The sequence below is a fragment of the Trematomus bernacchii genome, unplaced genomic scaffold (assembly GCF_902827165.1).
Source record: "Trematomus bernacchii unplaced genomic scaffold, fTreBer1.1, whole genome shotgun sequence".
In the NCBI taxonomy this organism is placed as follows: domain Eukaryota; kingdom Metazoa; phylum Chordata; class Actinopteri; order Perciformes; family Nototheniidae; genus Trematomus; species Trematomus bernacchii.
This window is the reverse complement of record NW_022987429.1, coordinates 1,743,326-1,762,768: the sequence shown is the minus strand read 5'-3', so window position 1 is coordinate 1,762,768 and position 19,443 is coordinate 1,743,326. Positions and strand designations below refer to the sequence as shown.

The 19,443-nt window shown below is 39.2% G+C and overlaps 1 protein-coding gene across 1 annotated transcript; it reads right to left on the bottom strand.

The window, feature by feature from the left end:
- Positions 1–2,544: 2,544 nt before the first annotated feature.
- On the bottom strand, positions 2,545–18,811 carry elovl6 (ELOVL fatty acid elongase 6). Its single transcript, XM_034141444.1, has 4 exons — positions 18,699–18,811; positions 5,812–5,943; positions 5,214–5,365; positions 2,545–4,336 (listed from the first exon to the last, which is right to left on the bottom strand). The coding sequence occupies exons 1-4, from the start codon at positions 18,782–18,784 to the stop codon at positions 3,894–3,896; spliced, it is 813 nt and encodes a 270-aa protein (XP_033997335.1). The 5' UTR covers positions 18,785–18,811; the 3' UTR covers positions 2,545–3,893.
- Between the last annotated feature and the right edge of the window lie 632 nt (positions 18,812–19,443).

Sequence of the window (19,443 nt, the reverse complement as noted above, 5' to 3'; positions counted from 1 at the left end):
AAAAAAAGTCAATTTTCAGAAACTGTGACAGGAATATTTATATTACTGTATCAGTATAAATTGTAGTACAGTTTCCAGTTTGAACTGTTTAAAAGTGATTGCTTGGTCAGTAACTCATTGGGGGGAAAGAATCCTAGGACAAAATCCTTAAATTCCATGTAAATGGTTGTTACCTACTGTTGCCTTTAATGTGCAAGCAAGTCTGACAGGACTGAACTGTTTCAGTGTAGATTTATAAAAACAGTGATGTTAGATGAATCACTTCAGTTAAATAATACACCTTTTGTCTGTTCTGCAAATCTCAGCACAGTAAACTAGAGTTTAGCTGTATATATTGGATGGGATTACCAGGGCGTTAACCATTTTCTGGCATAGAGCAGCTCTATTATGGCTGTCTACAAATGTCATATAAATCAATATTAGTAATCTATTCTCTTTTGTATGAAACAGGGTCAGGTCCTCATGAGAATTGTTATTTAATTTTCTGAGACTTTTTTCTCAGAATTCTGACTTTTACGAAAAAATGTAATTGTGCAAAGCTGTTACAAAACAAACTCTGAAATATGACAAATGTTTTCTTAATAGTCCATAGTTTGCAGACTCACATGCCTGACTTATGTCATTTCAAAAGCTTCTAGTGAGTCAGACCCATAACATTTGAATTTTTTTTTTTTTTTTTAAAGTTCACAGCAATGTGCACTTTATGTACTTCAAACTGAACTTGTTGAATGATACTGTACAGAATGTAAAGCATCCATGTGTTCATATCCTTTGCACCCTGCACAACAACATTCACTACATTAAATGTGACAGTCACGTAAAACAGGAGGTATGTTAATAACAGAGGGTAATAAAATGTACTCTGTGACAAAAACAGAGACAATCGAAAAGCCTACCTCTTGGTTGAGACGACATAATCCTACAACTCAAATTAAAGTTATAACAGAAATACAATATTACCATACTAAGGAAATTCAGGGGGATAAAAGGTTGTGGATTTGCATTTAGTAATGTGACAGTCACTGTTTTAATTCTTCAATTTTAGGCACATAGTATGCAACACAACTAAATAATTGTCATAACTTGCTAAGCAATAATTGGTTTAAAGGAGAAAGGTTTAAATAAAACTGATTTGTGAATACAAATAACTTCCAGGTAAATTGACTGGCCTGACATATTTCTAGATAGCTAATGCTCTGCTAATTACAACTATGTTGTTCTGTAAGCATGTTCATAAACAATGCTATAGGCTATGAATAAAGTAGGCTATACTATCTCTGTATCACATGCTTTGTCTACTAGAGTTAATAGTTTCGATAATGCCATTGCAACACTCACTATTTACACACATGTTGAGCTGGAACAGCACAGGTGTATACAGATATCATTAATTATAGCAGTCATCAGTGTCATTATACACACCTGTGCTATTAAAAATGGTTTGCTCATAACCCCTAAAATAATGCACTTGAAGCTGGAGTTAATGGCAGTATTTCAAATTATGTAAAACTCATAGCACTAATGTTTTGAGTTGTATTGTTAATGTGATATTGAGCTCACCTCGTAATGTTGAAGCATGTTTAATTTTTCCCAACAAGAAAGTTCGTTCAGCTGAGGCTAGCTAAAACATTAGCATTAGCCACATCTGTGACTTCACCATCACAGCCCCACAGTTTGTCAAAAAAATATATATATATTTCTCCTTGAGCTATTTCCTAGCAGCGGGTTATATTTTAAATACTTGTTTGCGATGTCATAATATACGATATGCGGTCAAAAGTGGGACTAATGGCAGTAACAGTTAGCTAAACCTGTTTCTTGAAGATGCATTAAATTCATCGTTTGAATTACCATGCAGGTCGTTTGACAACACTTACCGATTATAGAATACATTTCTCAGACTTTTTTCCAGTGAAACAAATAATGCCGTTTGCAGCAAAATAAATAATGGTTTTAACTCAGTCTTTACGAACCGAATAAAAGCTGTAGCCGGAAATTACGTGTTTTATAATGTGAGGGCGAGAAGAAACGGAGACTTCCGGCTACCATGTTTACTTCTCTTTTTCATCAAATAAACATTAGTTTGCTGAACAAGCCACAAGGAAACAAATTTGGCTAATTTTTTTCTTTTTGTTAGAGTAAAGCTTTAGCTCAAAGGTGTGTCTCTAATGTGAAATCAAGCAAGGGTGATTTGCTTATGTTTAAATCTCAAACAATTCATCACAGGAAATAATTTAACAATCTGTTGTTGATCAAGATACCCAGATTAAGTTTTCTTGCACAATATGCAAGACTAGGGATTGTTCAGGTACAGCGGATGTGGACACTCTTGAATACATGAGAGTAATTTGGGAATTGTTAATTGGTAGAGCACCTCAATTACTCAGGTCATGTAGGCTGTTTATACCTGACACCAGCCAATTTAATCCAGCTTTAACACATATTGACTTGTGAAACCAGAAAAAGTCATCCTTAATATGCTTAAGAGCTAATAGCAGACACAACTTAGTGTGCCTAAGTGTATGCAATGACTGCTACATATGATCCACTGAATCAAGCATGCAAGCTTACACTTTATTCAACATATCTGAAAGTAATAATCATCCTCTAACCTTTCTAAATATTGCCGTTTCTAAATCTGCAATGTAAGCCCTAAACAGGCTTTTCAGGTTGAGCACCTAAAATATTAAGAATGACCAAGATGTTACAGATGTGACAACAAAAAAACCAGAGGCATTTCATATTTTTTCACTCTTTGTTCTTACGTTAAGTTTTTCAGCAACAATTGTTTTTGACATTGATACAGTGCAAATGCACAATAGCACAACAGACACCATCAGGGTACATACTATTTTCAAAGTCAATACAGCAGATTTTGACAATTTGTATGTTGTTGTTTTTTCTTCTGCTAAACATAAATTTGTTTGTTCTTCATTTAGGCCTTCAATGTCCAAAATACACAATTTCTTCACTGGTAGGGACCATTCAACAGAGTAGCATTTGGAAATCAATGGCAAGTCATTTTCCAAGCGTGGTCAGCAACCTCTGCATTTGGTGAAGCAGGGCACTGTTAGCATCCGTTTCCCCCTCATGCCCAGGAGTAGAGTGATCATCCGAGTCATTACGTTCAATCAGCTTCATTCATATTTGTTTCAAGCAAACTGAAGTCATTTTTGCCATACTGTAAACCATTGCTGATTTTAAACATGTCTACTTTGTCTTGATATGCATATTATATTAAGAAAGAGATAACCTAAGACCTGAGAAAATATCGCATTTCGCAATGTAAGACACAGAAGATACAGTGCCGTTCACCCCATCAGTTCACAACCACCAACACTTACCAGTGTTTCAAACTTTTTCTTTGACAGATCAAAACAAAACAAAAAACATTGACAACAGACGGACAAGACACACTCAGATGGCCCAAGTTAACAAACCTATACATCTTCATTATGTACCAATTAATATATTTATTTAATATCAAGTAAACATATGCTTATGGCATTTTTCTTTATCTGGTCATGTTGTACTTTAGGTACATTTAAGATTTTAAAAACTGTTCATCATGAATTTAAAAAAGGGCTTTTAAACACCAGGTGGACATGTTGTAATGGCTCTGATCATGGCAATGCTGCTTCCTCCGTATCCCTCAACTACATCCATTGAGGGCTTTTAGATCTGCACATTAGTAGTAATGCTCAAGCACAAACAGTACTCATCTCTTGACTCTCCCACCACTACCCCAACCCTATGCCTGCTCCGCATCAACCATCTTTCTTTGCAACAAACTTTACACCAAACAGATTATCTCAAGTCACTGGTCCCTGCTCTTCATTCCCAATTACCTTTTTCATCATTATCTCCCTTCTTCCCGTACTTATGGCACTTGTTTATTCGCTCTTCTTGGCGACAGTTGTTGCCGATGATTTGGACTTGCCAAAGTAGGCCTCAATAAAGAACTGGATAAAGAGCACAAAGTAGCTTAGGTACATGAGGGAAGACCACACAATGTTCTGCATGTGGGATGGACACTCCTGGCCCTGCTGCATCCACGAGTACACAAGGTAGTTGACCACACAGCCCATCAGCATCTGGGTGATCTGGGTCAGTGTGATAAACATGGCAAACTTGCGTGACACTTTGAAACCAGCTGCACGCAGGGCATAGTAAGAGTACATGACGGCGTGGACCAAGTAGTTCATGGTCATGAACCATCCACCGCCGGCCACCATGTCCTTGTAGGAGTACCAGGAGTAGAGCAGCACGGTGATGTGGTGGTACCAGTGGAGGAAGATGAGCTTCTGCTTCCTCAGGACAATGAAGAGGGTGTCACCTGCGGAAATGATAGAGAAAGTAGGGTTGTCGAAAAGAAGCTGGAGTTTTGTAGAGAGCACGTACAGTAGTAGATAAACACCTGCTTGAAACGGTTAGAGAATGACCATTTATGCCAGTCCTGACTCACTCTTTTGCCACTTAGTGCATGTGGTAAAACAGTCACCAGGAGCTTCTATTTGTAAGGTTACACTCATATAATACTATAGGCCTGTTTGTAATGCCTAACAACCGTAACGACACAGCCTCTGCCCAAACCAACTCTGAGATTCTCTTCCCTTGTCATTAACATTTAAAAACTCCTAAGAGCATAAACAACATTATACTACAAGACGCTGCAAATCCTGTCCTTGGCAGGGTCAAACTGTCATGTTATGGTCTTAACAAAAAATATTGTTTTATGGTCATATCTAACGACAGCTGTGGTTGAAGCCAAAGCAAAAAGAGACAGCCTGCCTTATCATATATACCAGTAGATACAGCTCTCTCAAGGCTGTTTGCCTGAGCTTGGAGAGAGGAGTGAAAAAATAGGTAAAAGCTAAGATGATTAAAAGTAAAACTAAGGGCCCTATGAGTAATTCCCTCTCAATTATGACAAAAACTAAACCTTACTTGGTGGCCTGTTAATTTACATAGCAAGATGGTTTACGCACAAGCAAAAATGATGCCCAGTGGACAGACACTATAAGCAGGGGTGCACACAACTTTCTCAGTGGAGAAAGTGCTGGAGTACAGCTGGAGTACAGCGCTTCACAAGTACGTCGGTACGCAAATGCGCTTTGTGACACAAGTGACGGTACGCATTTCAGATTGTTGCCGTACCTGCGTACCAGTTATGTGCACCCCTGACTATAAGACATGAAAAGGTCTCGACTTACCCAGTTCTGGTGCTTTACTAAGTACAAAGGCGTAGGCCCAGAACTTGCTGACAGGCCCGTTGTAAAAGCTCTGGTCACAAACTGACTGTTTAAGCCCTTTGGTCATCAGGATGTACATCATGTAACTTCCAGTACGGATGGCACCAAATATACTACAAAGACAGTGAGAAAAAGCAAACATAAGAAATCCTTGAAGTAGAAAAATGTGTGGTTATTTTGTGACTGTAGTTGATATGTGAAGTATATTCTATGTGAATGAAACCTATTTTTGTTGGTTTTTAATGTTTTTTTTTAATGAAGTTAATGTTACAAACATTATTATAATTTCAAAGTCATTACACACTGTATTTATATGTACATAAAGGCAAGAAAGTTAGCACTGATTTACTGGTCAAACTAAGTAGACTATTGCGGATGCAAACGCCACTGCAACCATTGCAAAACATAGATAATGAATCCACTGTCTGTCTACTGTGCACCTTGATGACTCGTGAAAACTATGGTACACCAACTGAAAACATCGATTTTATTATTTGAAATAATAATGATTAAAATGTATATTTATTTAATCATATTAATAATATCAGCGCTGTCTCACCTGAACACAGCAAGTGTGAGCGACCATAGCACCAGTGGCTTCCTCAACTCAAACTTCTCCCTCGGTTTCATGACATGGCGGCCGCCGAGGATAACGGCAACGTATAGTGCAGCGAAGAGAAAAGACTTCTTCCTGCAAACACAAAAAAAAAAAGATTAACAATATTTGTATTACATTTCATTGTGTTAACATAGCATATTTTAGTTAGCTGCATAAGCAACCTCTTGCAACAAATCAGAGGAGTCAAGCAGATAAAATAGCATGTTTTCAAAGGAACTTTTCCTTTATGGATTTCAGTTAAAAACATCTCAATGGTTACTAAGGGAATATAGTGTGACTCGGGCACTTTTAAACCATTCATTTCTAGGTTTGAATAGAAATGTATTAAACCAAAATGATGCTTCTCTTCCAACAGCGCCACTATAATAAGTACAGACAAAATGAATAGCTGTGCCAACGTCATAAGTAAAGATTCAACATTTGGGCCCAGATCCATTTGTCCCTTAACACTTAGCTTTCAGTTTACAGTATATGCTTCTATTCAGTTCCAACTCCCACCTTCCTGTGACGTCCGTTTGCTTTAATGACTTGTCAGAGGACTTCTGCTGAAACATCACATGGCCCGACTAAATCTAAAGAAAAGCTTCTCCCAGTGCTCAGAACAATTACAAAGTGCAGGTGGTAAGACTTGACGGACTGGGCGCTGAGTAAGACCAACAGAAGATGTGTGCATGCTGCCTAAATCTAGAGCAGCTATGTCCAAAACAAACAAAAGCTTTGGTCTATTGGATAGGAAGCAGAGGAATAGTTTGGATCAACATTAGCAAAAAAAGTTAGATCAATTAAACGTATATTGGTAAGGTTGCAATGAGCAAGGCCTAACACCTGCAGTAGGGTTCTCAAAGGAGAGTGAATTAAAGAAAGCTAGTAAGAGAAATAAACGAGATGAATGAGGCATTGTGGGAGCTCTTTGATTTTAGCCCTGGGGATGATGAGATGCGTACAACTAGCCCAAGGTAGCTGTTTTTGGGTAGCATTTCTTTCAGAGGTTAAACAAAGAAAACCATATGATTTCATAGTTTGTGACCAAATAAGAATGTGAAACTCACACTAAAAACGCAATCATTTCTCACAGAACCGTGACATATTTCACCTGAAAACTACTTTTGCAGCCTCAGCAGAGCACAGCACAAACAGCACTTTATTTTGCTTATCAAGTGTTCAACTAGGCTAAGAAAAAGAGGGAAAATGTGCATTCTGCTTAGCCAGTTAATTAAAAAATATGATAAATGTGAAAAATATATAAACAAGAAACATTCAATTAGCAACATTTAGAAGATATGTTTTAGTCAATTCATTAAATATTGTGAAGATATGCCTGATACCCGTAATGCAGACTCTTTTGGGGCATTTCTGACCTGTCTTTAAAATACATTTAAAAACGATAACTTTAAGTCACCATCTGAGTGAACTTGCTGAACTGATCAACTCTTAAACTATTGTTATATAAGTCTATAAAGATAGCAACAACAGTACAATAACAGTGACAGTTGTTGAACACAATCGACTTGATTGTTCTTCAGTATTCCAAGAATGACAGATGGCAATTTTCTGTTCTAGCAGGAAGCCCACAAACTGATCCAGGCCACCTCCACAGAACAAAGGACAAAGCAGCCCAGTCGAAGTGGAAAGGAGCATCTTTCACAGAATGACAACAGGGGCGGACTGCAGAATGACATCACTGTTCTCTCAACTACACATGGAGGAGGACAGAAGAGAGCAACACAGACCACATTGTGGCCTACATACTGTAGAGAGGCCGGCTGGATAGAAGGAGCAACAATTTCAGCATTCCCTTTCTCTGTACTGCCATCGAAGTTAAAGAGTCAAAGGTCAAAGTGATGTCTGGCTTGAGCTTCTGAGGATCCAGGGTTGCGGTCGAATAGTCCATTTAGCTTAGGAACCTTCCTAACGGAGTGAAATTACCCGGAAGTCCCTCAGTGGCAGCTAGGGATGGGTATCGTTAAGGTTTTAACGGTACTACTACTTTTATCGATACCGCTTATCGGTCCGGTCTTTTAACGGTACTCTTATCGGTTCTTTTGGAGAGAAAAAAATGAGGTAAACTAACTATATGTTGTATGTCAGGGACTACGGATGGAAATGAGCTCAAAGCTAAAAATCCGGCATATTTACACTTGGAGCATTATTTGTCTAAAGTGTTCATTAATGTGCATTGTCCCTATTCAAATAAACGATTAAATGAAAATTAACAAATTGTGAACAAAACTAACATTGCTTTTTATTTAAATTAAATACATAATATTTCACATCAACAGAAACAACAACGTTTTAACAAATCATATTAAATAATCTGATGACAGAACTGTGAACAGAATGGCTGAAACTTTAACAAACTAAATAACTCAGTTCCCTCTAATCATCAACCCATGTTTGTATCATTGAGTTAGCTCCGTGTGTTGCTGCTAGCATACATAATATACCTGACGTGGAAACGTTACTCGTGGATGGGGCTACAGAGCTACTAGAAAGACAGTCGAACACGGTGCATTCCTCCGTCTGAATGTGGAGCACTTTTGCTAAATGTTTAGACAGATTGCTCGTGTTACCGCCCTGACATGCTAAACTCTTATTGCACTTTAGGCAACGAGCGAGACGGGTAAAGTTTAACCACACCTCGGAGCGCGTTCTCTCCGCCATCTCCTCCGTGTGTGTGTGTTGCTGCATGTAGCAGCTGCGTGTGTGTAAACTGCCCCGCCCCCTCGCAAGCAGGCGGGGGAGAGAGATCTCTCGTCTGGATTGGAGAGATCGAAAATACTAAAAATGACGCATTTTGCAGTCTTTTTGCGTATTAGAAACGGAGTTGGCGACACTAAAACTGCAATATAATGTTTGTGTAGCAATAATACACATGACATATTTTTTAGATGTCTCCAGTACCGATAAAAAGACCGATAACGTCGGAGCTTAACGGTACCACGGTCTTTAATAATTCAGCCCCGGGGCCCGTTTAATACCGGGGCTCGATACCCATCCCTAGTGGCAGCCATGATAAGTGCCGTTCAAATTCTCTCAATGAAAGGAAAGGAGGTTTCAAACTTCCTTTATAACCTCCTTTAGCTTAGGAACCACTGGACCTCCCTAACCGAAAGGAGAGGAGAAAATGCTGCCCCACAATGCCTTGCGGTCGCGGCATTTGCCATCACACAACATTCGGCCGTTCACGGAAACAACCGATTATGAACGACAAATGATATCATGAAAGTTACGGTTCTTATTAAGCATTTTAAAACGTATGTGGTAAGTTGCCAAAGTGCTTTGTTTTGAACGTTCATCAGTATTATAATCAAAAAGAGAAATATGAACGTTAGTTTTTACTGAAATGATCAAATAAAGTCAACATTTCACAGTCTTTACTGAGCTGTGTGGGGTTTGTTCAACTTTTAAAAGATGTTTGAATGGTGATATACACAGTGATAGATGTTAAGGACTAATGTTTATAATAAATACATTTGTATTGATTTTAAGATCTTTTCATACACTCATACGTATTGATATCATTTGTATTAATGTGGACCGGAGGGAGAGGGTGACGAGCATAAGTTTCACTTTCCTTTTTTATTTCAATTCCAACTTTGGTCATGAAGAATATGTTTCTCTGTTGTCCACGTTCATAAAGCATAAAACAACAGCATCAGAGCACGGTGCAGAGTCTCTAGATGAGTTTACAGTAGTCCCTCGTTCTTATTAAACATCCATGTTGTAGTCCGCTGTATAGAAAACGGTAGTTTCCATAGTTTCCCCACAGCAGCAGGCGCACATTTATGACCTCCGCTGGCGCATCATAAACACGTCGGATAGTGAAAGTGCAGTCGGATTCTCTAAAGTACCGCAGTCTCTTCTCCTAAATCCTTTTGAATTCTCCTATCCACTATCCCTTAACCCCGTGACGTTTCACTCAGAGGTCAAGGGATAGACGATAGGGTTAGAACTTAGGAGCTGATTTTTGGACTATTCGACCGCAACCCAGGACACTTTATACTTGGAATTCACTCAGACATACCACATGTTGTTGTGTAGGACAAACAGGCCAATCCCCAGAAACTGTGTCATTACTTTCTTTGACAACTTGAACAAATTAATGTATCTATAATGAGAAAAGCTAAGTTGTATCCCTCTTGTTGAATACTAACAGTGTTTGCCTGTAGCACTCATTAAAGATACAATTAATTATGTATTGGTGTCATAACTTTACAATGTATTCACATGAGGCTCTAGTAATTATCACCTCATTGCCCTTATGGAAATGTACCAACAAATCTCATCTATGGTATCTATGTAAGCCATTATCAGGACAAAGATAAACATTTCAAAAAGTACCCATGATTGTTGCAGATAAGAATGTTTTGAATGCCCCGGCCCAAGCATAAAGATGTGGAGAAATGTCCCTGTCTTGTTCTCTGTGTTTTATCATCACCAAGTACAAGCGGACCTAGCCAAAGGTTAAGATGTGCTCGGCCTACTGTGTTATGTTTAGAAGATGGAGCACACTGTCTGAAAAAAGAAATAAAGGGTAGAGAAAGCCGAGGGCATGGTCAAAGCTGACAAGTTGGTGAAGGGTGGTGGTGGTGGTGGGGGTGGGGCCGCTGCTGTTGTCTTTGCAAAGGCTGTGAAGTGCCAGCTGCAGCAAAGCTATGTCTACTGTCAGGAATCTATTTGAGACATCAGTGTGAATTCACATCATCCCTTCATGCACCCTGGTGCCTCTACAGTTCTACTCCTGACCTGGGATATAATTGATTTTTTTCAAACAAGCTGCACTTGCCAATGTGAAATATAATGACTACTTTGACAAACTGACAAATGATAGTGAGTCATGTTTATTTGTCAGTTTGTTTTAAGAAGAGCTACAAAGCTTAAAGTTTGATTTGTAGACAAGATCTGCGAGCAACTCTGGCTGGCTGTGGTTGGGATAAACCCTGTGTCATGGGCTAACAGTTTGATCAGTTTTTTACTTCCTTCAGTTGCTTCAAAAATAATGCCAACAACTCATCTGAGAAACTATTTTAGGAAGCACAATCTTGAGATGAAACAAGATGGAGTACTAATTTTGAATGAATACATATAAAGAAGCCTATGGAATACAGTATCACTGACAACATTTCAATGACAAACCAAAAATAACGCAAAGTAAACACAACCACCAGTTCCGAATTCTGTCTACACAGGATAATATAGGAGAGGGCAGTGTTTGTCAAAGTGGGGCGAGGCAGCACAAATTGGAAAACTCCATCATCAGAGCTCTTTCAGGGAGGATCAGCATGGAGCAGTTACAGAACCAGCAGAGATGTCATGCTTGCTGCAAGGTTGGAAATCAGCTGCGTCTCTCCAGCCGAGATTTCCTCCAAATAACAGTTACAGCAGTGGCTTCATTTAAAAAAAGCCCCAGTCCCAGATAAAGTTAAAAACTAAATATGTGTTAGTATGAGTACAATTGTGTACCAAAAGCTTAATATACTGTACAATGTTTGAAATGTCTGTGGCTACAGAAAGTCAATAGGGTCAAAACAATAATAGAACACTGTGTACACTTGTTTTGGTCAAATAAGATATTCATTAATTTGGTAGAAAAGGATTTAAAGAAAACATTCCATAATTAAAGTATCAGTTTACAAATTAACTAAAAGAATGTGTGTGATATGTCTAACCAGGACAATATGCCAGAACTATGAATGTATCATGAAAGCTGCTCAGTTGGGTAGGCATGGCATCTCCGGCCTCTCTTTATCCCATGTGTGATTGTTAACAGAGGGTGAGGCCCATGGCACTGTTTGATATATTGCCAAATCAAGCTCAAATCTGAGATAGAAAATGTTTAAAAAAAGAATCTAAACTCAAGTGGTGCTTGTTACAAGTCTAGATCAACAAAAGAGTCCAGATACAACTTGTTTTAACATGAGCGTTTCACTGGTATGTTGTTTAGCAGGCTGCTAAGGCATGTTACTTTAACTCATCCAAACAACTGCCACTGAGCAAATATATACACAATTGTAAAGTAACTAACAGTTAAATACATAATCTGTATGATAGATACATAGTCTGTGTACCTGCATGCAGTCTACGTTGTACAGTTTGTAATATGATGAGGATGTGCAGCCCCTCCCCCACTCGCAGTGTTTTATAAAGCTGCTGGGAAACTTGGATCTGTATTAGCTGGAGGAGCAGGAGATTTCAGCCGTTATGTAACCCTGTGTCTCACCAAACTGTGTGCTTAACAGTTTTAAATATGCATCTACAACTGTGTTAAGAGTGTGAATCGATGTGTTCAAAAGCACACAAAGCACTCGGGGGGTGCAGCTTATTGGGCACAGTCTGTATCTATACATGTAAAAGGCAATCAGAGTTGCTGTGCCAATGTGTAGGATGATCCGCAAAACTCTAAATAAGTCAAATGAGGTGCTGTAAGTAAGATATCTATTACAAAATAGGAGCACCCGTTTATCCAGTTATTGACAACCACACACACATACTTGTGCAAGTAACTGCATGCACTTTCTAATTGAACTTAAAAATAACCAGGCTAGAAAAACCCTACCACGAATTGATTTAGTAAATGCTGCATGTGATGGCCCACAAGAAGGGACAAGGTTTCTATTCAGGAAACAGAACAGTTATTTAGATTTGTGTTAATTATTTTAGACTGTTAAGTGCTTAAGAACTTCCAGAGCCATGCTTAGTTAAAGCAATACCGTTAACAGTGTAAGCTAGGGCTGTGCAATTAATCGTATTTTAATCGCAATTACGATTTTGGCCTGCCACAATTACGAAAACAACATAATCGAAAAAAACAATTATTTTGCTTTGCTAGGTTGTGACAGTGCACTACGACATATTTGATCTAATTAATTTTGGTCTCATTTATTTGTATTTATCATATTTATATATGTTTAGTAGCTTGTTGAAGTGCGCGCCAAAATATTTGTTGATCTTGTTTATTGGTATTTATTATTCTGATATTATTTATTTAAATGTAGATATAAATGTATAATTTATTTAATTTATTTTTGTATTGGTTTTTCAGTTGAATTATACGTTCAGGGTAATCAACAGTTAAAAAGATACTGTTCAAATTATTATTTGTATTTGTTTTAAAGTTCAATAAATGGATGTTTTCAAAGTCAATGAATAATCGTATTTAATAATCGTGATATCAATTATTGACCCAAATAATCGTGATTATGATTTTTGCCATAATCGCACAGCCCTAGTGTAAGCACAATGCCACACACCTAATTTCATCTCTATACAACCCACTTATTGTATCCTCACAGTCAAAAATGGTAAACCGTTATTGTTTTGAGGAGGGCGTGCCCAATTATTTATTCTATTGGCTCAATTAGCACTAAATAATGAAATGCATGTACACAGCCAAGAACAAGAAATCCAATACACATTCCTGGGACGGCAGAAAGAAGTAATGCAATTATGAACTGCATGCAAGGCATGCTATTCCACTGATTGAAAGTTGATGGAGATAACGTGCTAAGAAAAGATGCAATGAACTGCCTAGGCAAGGAAGAAGGCCGCTATTCAAAGTAAGCGAGGAAGGTTTCAAAAATAAACCATACAACAAACTGCTCTTTCATGTGATTTCACCTAAGCGTTTCCTTGACAGCTAGATAAAATCTAAAAAAGTAAAAGCAGACGAAGCAACACTCAAGGCAGACCTTAATTCCTGAGGAGCCATCCCACATCTTCATCTCACCAGTCGTGAGAAGGAGAGCAGCCCAGCGAACATCAAGCCTGGAGCGGACACTGGGTCAACACAGTCGGAAATGATCAGCGTCGTCGTGTGCTACTCTCTTTAAAATGGCACCAAGAAGCAAGACCATGTAATATTAACTTCAACAGCATCAAAAGGAACATTTCGAATTGCACTGGGAAATACATGTTGTTTTGTTTTGGGTTGTCCCATTTTGAAAATTGCTTTAAATTAACTATGACCACTTCTTCACTGTATACTAGGGATGCTCCGATCGATCGGCCGCCGATCAATATCGGCCGATACTCACACTCTGACGATCGATCGGTGCTCTCTAAAAAAGCCGATCGCGAGAGCCGATCGCATGACGTAAAATACATGACACTTTTCTCTGTGCGCGGCAAAACAAGCTCGCCAAAATGGCTTCACCAGTCTGGCAGTTTCTTAAGGTGTCCGAAAAGGACAATAAAATAGCGGTATGCAACGTGTGTGAAGCAGAAATCCTGCAGCTCCACCCGCTGTGACGGACCGGTGACCGGGTCACTCATTACTGGATCAGTGAGCTGCATGAGACGATACTGACAGGCTGTCAGGAGAGAGAGAGAGGGGGAGAGAGCTTCCGCTCATTTCTCCCGTGTTATTATCCAAAGTTAATGTAAACTTGAATAATGTACTTCATTTGAATGTAATAATTATGTTGGTTGTTGTTTGTGGAAGCGCCAGTGAATGAGCCCATGGAAGATCCCCATAGGCCCCGCCCACTCGATCGGATCGGCGATCGGTATCGGCCGATACTGATTCCGGCTATCGGCCCCAAAATTGGCGATCGGAGCATCCCTACTGTACATTTAGACATTTATTATTTCTGTTGAATGCAAGCAATATTGGAAAACGTCATTATCCAAGTTCTTCAAACAAAAAAGTAAGTTACAAACATCCTTTAACCAAATATTCATTAAGAGAAGAGAGAACAAGCTCTGTAAGGATAGGAAGGATGCCTTGATTCTACATTTAAGATGGGGGTATCTATCATCCATCCGAACTCGGGACAATAGGCTGGATAGCTCTTGGAACTGAATAAGTAACATGAGACTTGGAAGGAAGAGACTTATCTCCTTTACTCATCTAGTACCATAGGAACCTGACATTCAAGACAAGTCAAAGGGCGGTGATTAGGGATGCTCCGATCGATCGGTCACCGATCGAGATCTGCCGATACTCACTCTCTACCGATCGATCGGTGCTCTATAAACATGCCGATCGCGAGGGCCGATCGCATGACGTAAAATACATGACACTTTTCTCTGTACGCGGCAAAACAAGCTCGCCAAAATGGCTTCACCGGTCTGGCATTATTTTAAGGTGTCCGAAAAAGACAGTAAAATAGCGGTATGCAACGTGTGTGTGAAGCAGAAATCCTGCAGCTCCACCCGCTGTGACGGAGCGGTGAGCGGAGCGAAACACACAAGAGTTAGACCTAACACACTTAGCTATTTTATCTACCTCTGGAACAAGCTAAACTAGTTATAAATATGTTTATTCTTCACTGTCGGCCTCACACATTACTGGATCAGCGAGCTGCATGAGACGATACTGACGGGCTGTCAGGAGAGGGAGAGAGGGGGAGAGAGAGGGGGAGAGAGAGGAAAAGAGAGCGCTTGCTCATTTCTCCCGTGGTATTATCCAAAGTGAATGTAAACTTGAATAATATACATAATTTGAATGTAATAATTAAGTTGATTGTTTTTTGTGGAAGCTCCAGTGAATGAGCCCCATTAACTGAGTTTTAAACATCACTTTAAATGGAAGATTTAAAGTGATGTTGAAATCTTCCATTTAGGCCCCGCCCACTAGATCGGATCGGCGATCGGTATCGGCAGATACTGATTCCGGCGATCGGCGATCGGCCCCAAAATTGGCAATCGGAGCATCCCTAGCGGTGATACTTCTGAACAACATTGTTACATCCCAAGGGCAGGTAGATTATATAAACAGTGTGAATAAAAATTAACTGACAAAACAGTGCACAACAAACACGTCATTATGCATTCTCACTGGTGCATCCATTGTTATCATTCCAAGGCTAAAACAACCATAAATCCATCAGAATTGCAGAGACCCACAGCGATGCTATCTGCCCCAGCAGCTTCTCAATAAACAGAGAACGCAACCTGCATGGCGATGGGAAATGGTGACGTTTGTGGGAGTACAGAGTGATTCAGCAAGTTAAAGATGTGTGCATAACAGAGGCTAACAGCTCTCTTTTAGATGGCAAGGTACACTATCAACAAATAACAGGCTGTTTTGAACTGCCAGTTTTTTAACCATCACAGAGAATCCCAGCCAATGCATTTATTACTATAAGGAAATAAAAGACATACTAAATGCATCTATTCTACAAAAAAGCAAATGCTCATGCAAACCAGTGTGATATGCTGTCTGTCTGAACATAGTTTGTTAAACTATGTGATGTAGAAAATAAAAGTGTACTATATGCATGGCCAAAATAGTTGTATGCATCTCCACTAGATCTCGAGTCCATTGTATTTTTATTGTGTTTGATATAGGATGGAAAGAGGATGAACCTGTTGTCGCTATATTACATCATCTGTGTCCCTGTCCACTCCTTCCTTTTCCTTTTCCCAGCCATCTGACGAATGGTTACTCAGTCACAATGCTGAGCTGTCTGCTGCCGGTCTCAAGGGAACCAATCAGATCAGTGTACCAGTCTCCAGTTTTCACTTCAGAACAATGATATGTACAGTAGGCTGCATATACAGTGTTTAGAGATGTCTCATCATGTCTGTTTTGCAACACATGTATTACTGTAGCTTAAAACTAACGTAAAAGTATGTTGCAATTCGGGCCTAACCTCAGTGATGTCACAGGAGGCATTTTCAACAGCAGTCAAAAGGTAGCACACATGAGTGTTATGCAGCAGTAGTTCAGACCTACTCAACCTTGGCCTACATCGGTGCACACTGGTGTTTAAAGTGTAATGGACCGGCACTTTCGAGAGTGTGTAAATTAGCCCTAAATGAATGTGTGTGTTGCCATTTATTACTGTAAAACTGTTAATGGCCTGAATCTTCGGAAATATTTTTGCTTTTACTTTCCTTATTTAAATGTGACAACAACTGCACCCGAAATGGAATTTAAAAAGAGAATCAGAAACAATGAAAACTTAACAAACAGTCTTGCTTAGCAGCCCTTTGTCATCCAAAAAGTAAAATAATTATTTGCTTTTGGCTTAGCCTAGTTGAAAGAGCAAGGCAGTTTTATTTCATTATCACACTGAATTAAAGCTTATTTTTTACACTTGCTTTTAAACTTGTTTATTTTGTTCCTTTCTCTGTCTTACCCTTAAGCAATACAAAACATGTCATGCTTAATCAGTAGCTTCCTGAACATTTAAAATACAATAAACAACCTATCAAATCATATTTTCTGTGGTTGTTCCCCTTCAGCCATGTGCACTGGCCTAGTCTGACATCCTCCACTATATGAGCAGCTGCCGAGAAGTCAGCACAGATCAGCTGCAACCTGATTGGCTAATTCTCCGTCAGCCGACATCAGAAGACTAACGTGATTGGTCAGTTGTCAGTACCAGGGTATGGACAGCTCCCTCACACTGCTCCCACACAGTTCCCCTCTCTCTCTCTTACATACACACACCCAGACTGCATTCCAATGAATAAGAAAAAAGCTGTTCTAAGATAGGCTCTGAATTTGTGGCAAAAATGAGATTCTAACAATGACTCTTTTCTACACGCAATTTAAACGGATGATAGAAGCCAGATGAATGCCTCCTGCTCACCGTATGCTGCTTTATGCAAACTCAGTGCCACTGAATGCTTAATGAAGCCCACCGCTATCTTAACGCATGAGTCATTTTGTTTTGCTCAGTACCATTTATTTGCTCAACCTATAGACCTGGATAATAATGACCATTAAGTTTGTTCATGCAAAGGATGTTTGGATGGACCAGCACATGACCTACATATGAAATGCATTAATGGTCACAACCACAAAGCAATATTTACTTAACCCTATAGCCACTGTAACATATAATTCCCTGATATTGTTGTGTACAGTCTTGCAGACACTGCCCTGAGCAAATATGACACTTGTACATAAGAATGTCCTCTTATTTAATGCGCAGTTCAACGCCCATCTCTTTCACTTTCTTTTGCTCTGAAATGAACTTAAATTCTCAAATTGTTGATTTTATCTCAGTATGGTTTTAGGTTTTGGTTTTATCAATGCCATTAGAATATCGTTTACGTTTTGGACTGTTTGTTTGAGCAAACAAACTTTTGGAAGACCTTAGACTCTAGAGTCTGGCATCTTGTAGTTTCTAGTCTTATGGTTCATTAAAGACTATCGATGGATTCATCAACAATACAAATATGTTTTAATTTGAGCCCTTAACATATGTATACAGAAAAATAATGAACATAAACTATTGATAATGGAATTTGTTTGAGTGACTTGTATTAAGATGTTTTCATTCTCAGTTAGACTACATCACTATAATTATACAGTGATATCCTTTCAATTTACAGTACATGAAGTTACTTTTACAACAAATCATGACCATGACCATGACCACTTCATGTTGAGGAGAACACCAAGAGGTTCAATAGGCCATTGGGGTAGTTACTAATTAAATGAATCAGGCAGCTAGAGTCATGCATGACCTTTATAGGGGAATGGCGGTAACTGACGGAAGAATAAATCACAGGAAATCAAATAGAAACCCCATGAGAATACCCATAAAAAGATGCACAAAGCATTATCGGAGAGCCATGAAGGAAGTCACTAGTTCAGACAGACTTGAAGTGTGGCAGAGCATCGCTTTCACACGCTGCTGAAGGCCTCCATGAATTTGTTCATTTCATGAAGCAGAAGCAGCAATTTGCGGATGATGACAGTGGGTCTGATATAATAGGATATGGCTAGGTTTAATCCCGGTGAGCGAGGCGGATGCATGTGCACGGCTACAGCCTCCAATTCACTTTAAGCACGTACTTATGCAGAGTTTTGCAGAGGAATACTGTATTGTGGGATTAAAAAACGAGGCGCTATCACAATGTAGCCTTACCAGTTCTCCTGCATCCATCGGATGGCTTCGTCCTCGTTGAACTGTCTCTCGAATTCATACTCGTGCAGAGCTAATTGCACCGACATGCTCACTGTGCAGTGTTTGTGTAATCGTTGCTAAAACAAGACGATGTGGTCGAGGTGTTTCTGTTTGTTAGTTTGTTTCCTCGCAACACTTAACTTGCATCGCTCGTGATGCTGTCTGGACCTCGCGGTTGTGCGCGCGGGCAGCTAGGCGGTCTCTGCACCTTCCTCTACCGGCAGACAGAGCCTACGCCCTCATCCTCAGGAAGGCGGACTCCAGGTCCTAACGCTAACCATTTTACTTTGCTCTCTAGATCTAGAATGCTTTACATATTGAGTTGAGTTCGATTGTATTTTACAGTTTTTTTCAATTGCTAAAACACGTTTAAAGCAGGGCTTATTTTCTCAAAACACTTAACACAATTCACAAAACCACACACATCAAGTGCAAAACACCGAATATATATTGCAAAATGAAGCACTGTCTGCACTCAAAACTACATAAACACTTACCAAAACCAAACTTTTGCACCAAATGGCACACACTTCCCTTATAGTACAAGACACTGTGTCCAACCAACTACACACTGTGGTGCTCAATCTAAAGCACACACATTTTTTATGGTGTTCTGTATGTAGAGAATTCTGCATATAAAGATTGTTCAAGTCTACAAAAATATGTACAGAAACAAATATATACTGTTGTTATACTTCTGTTTTTC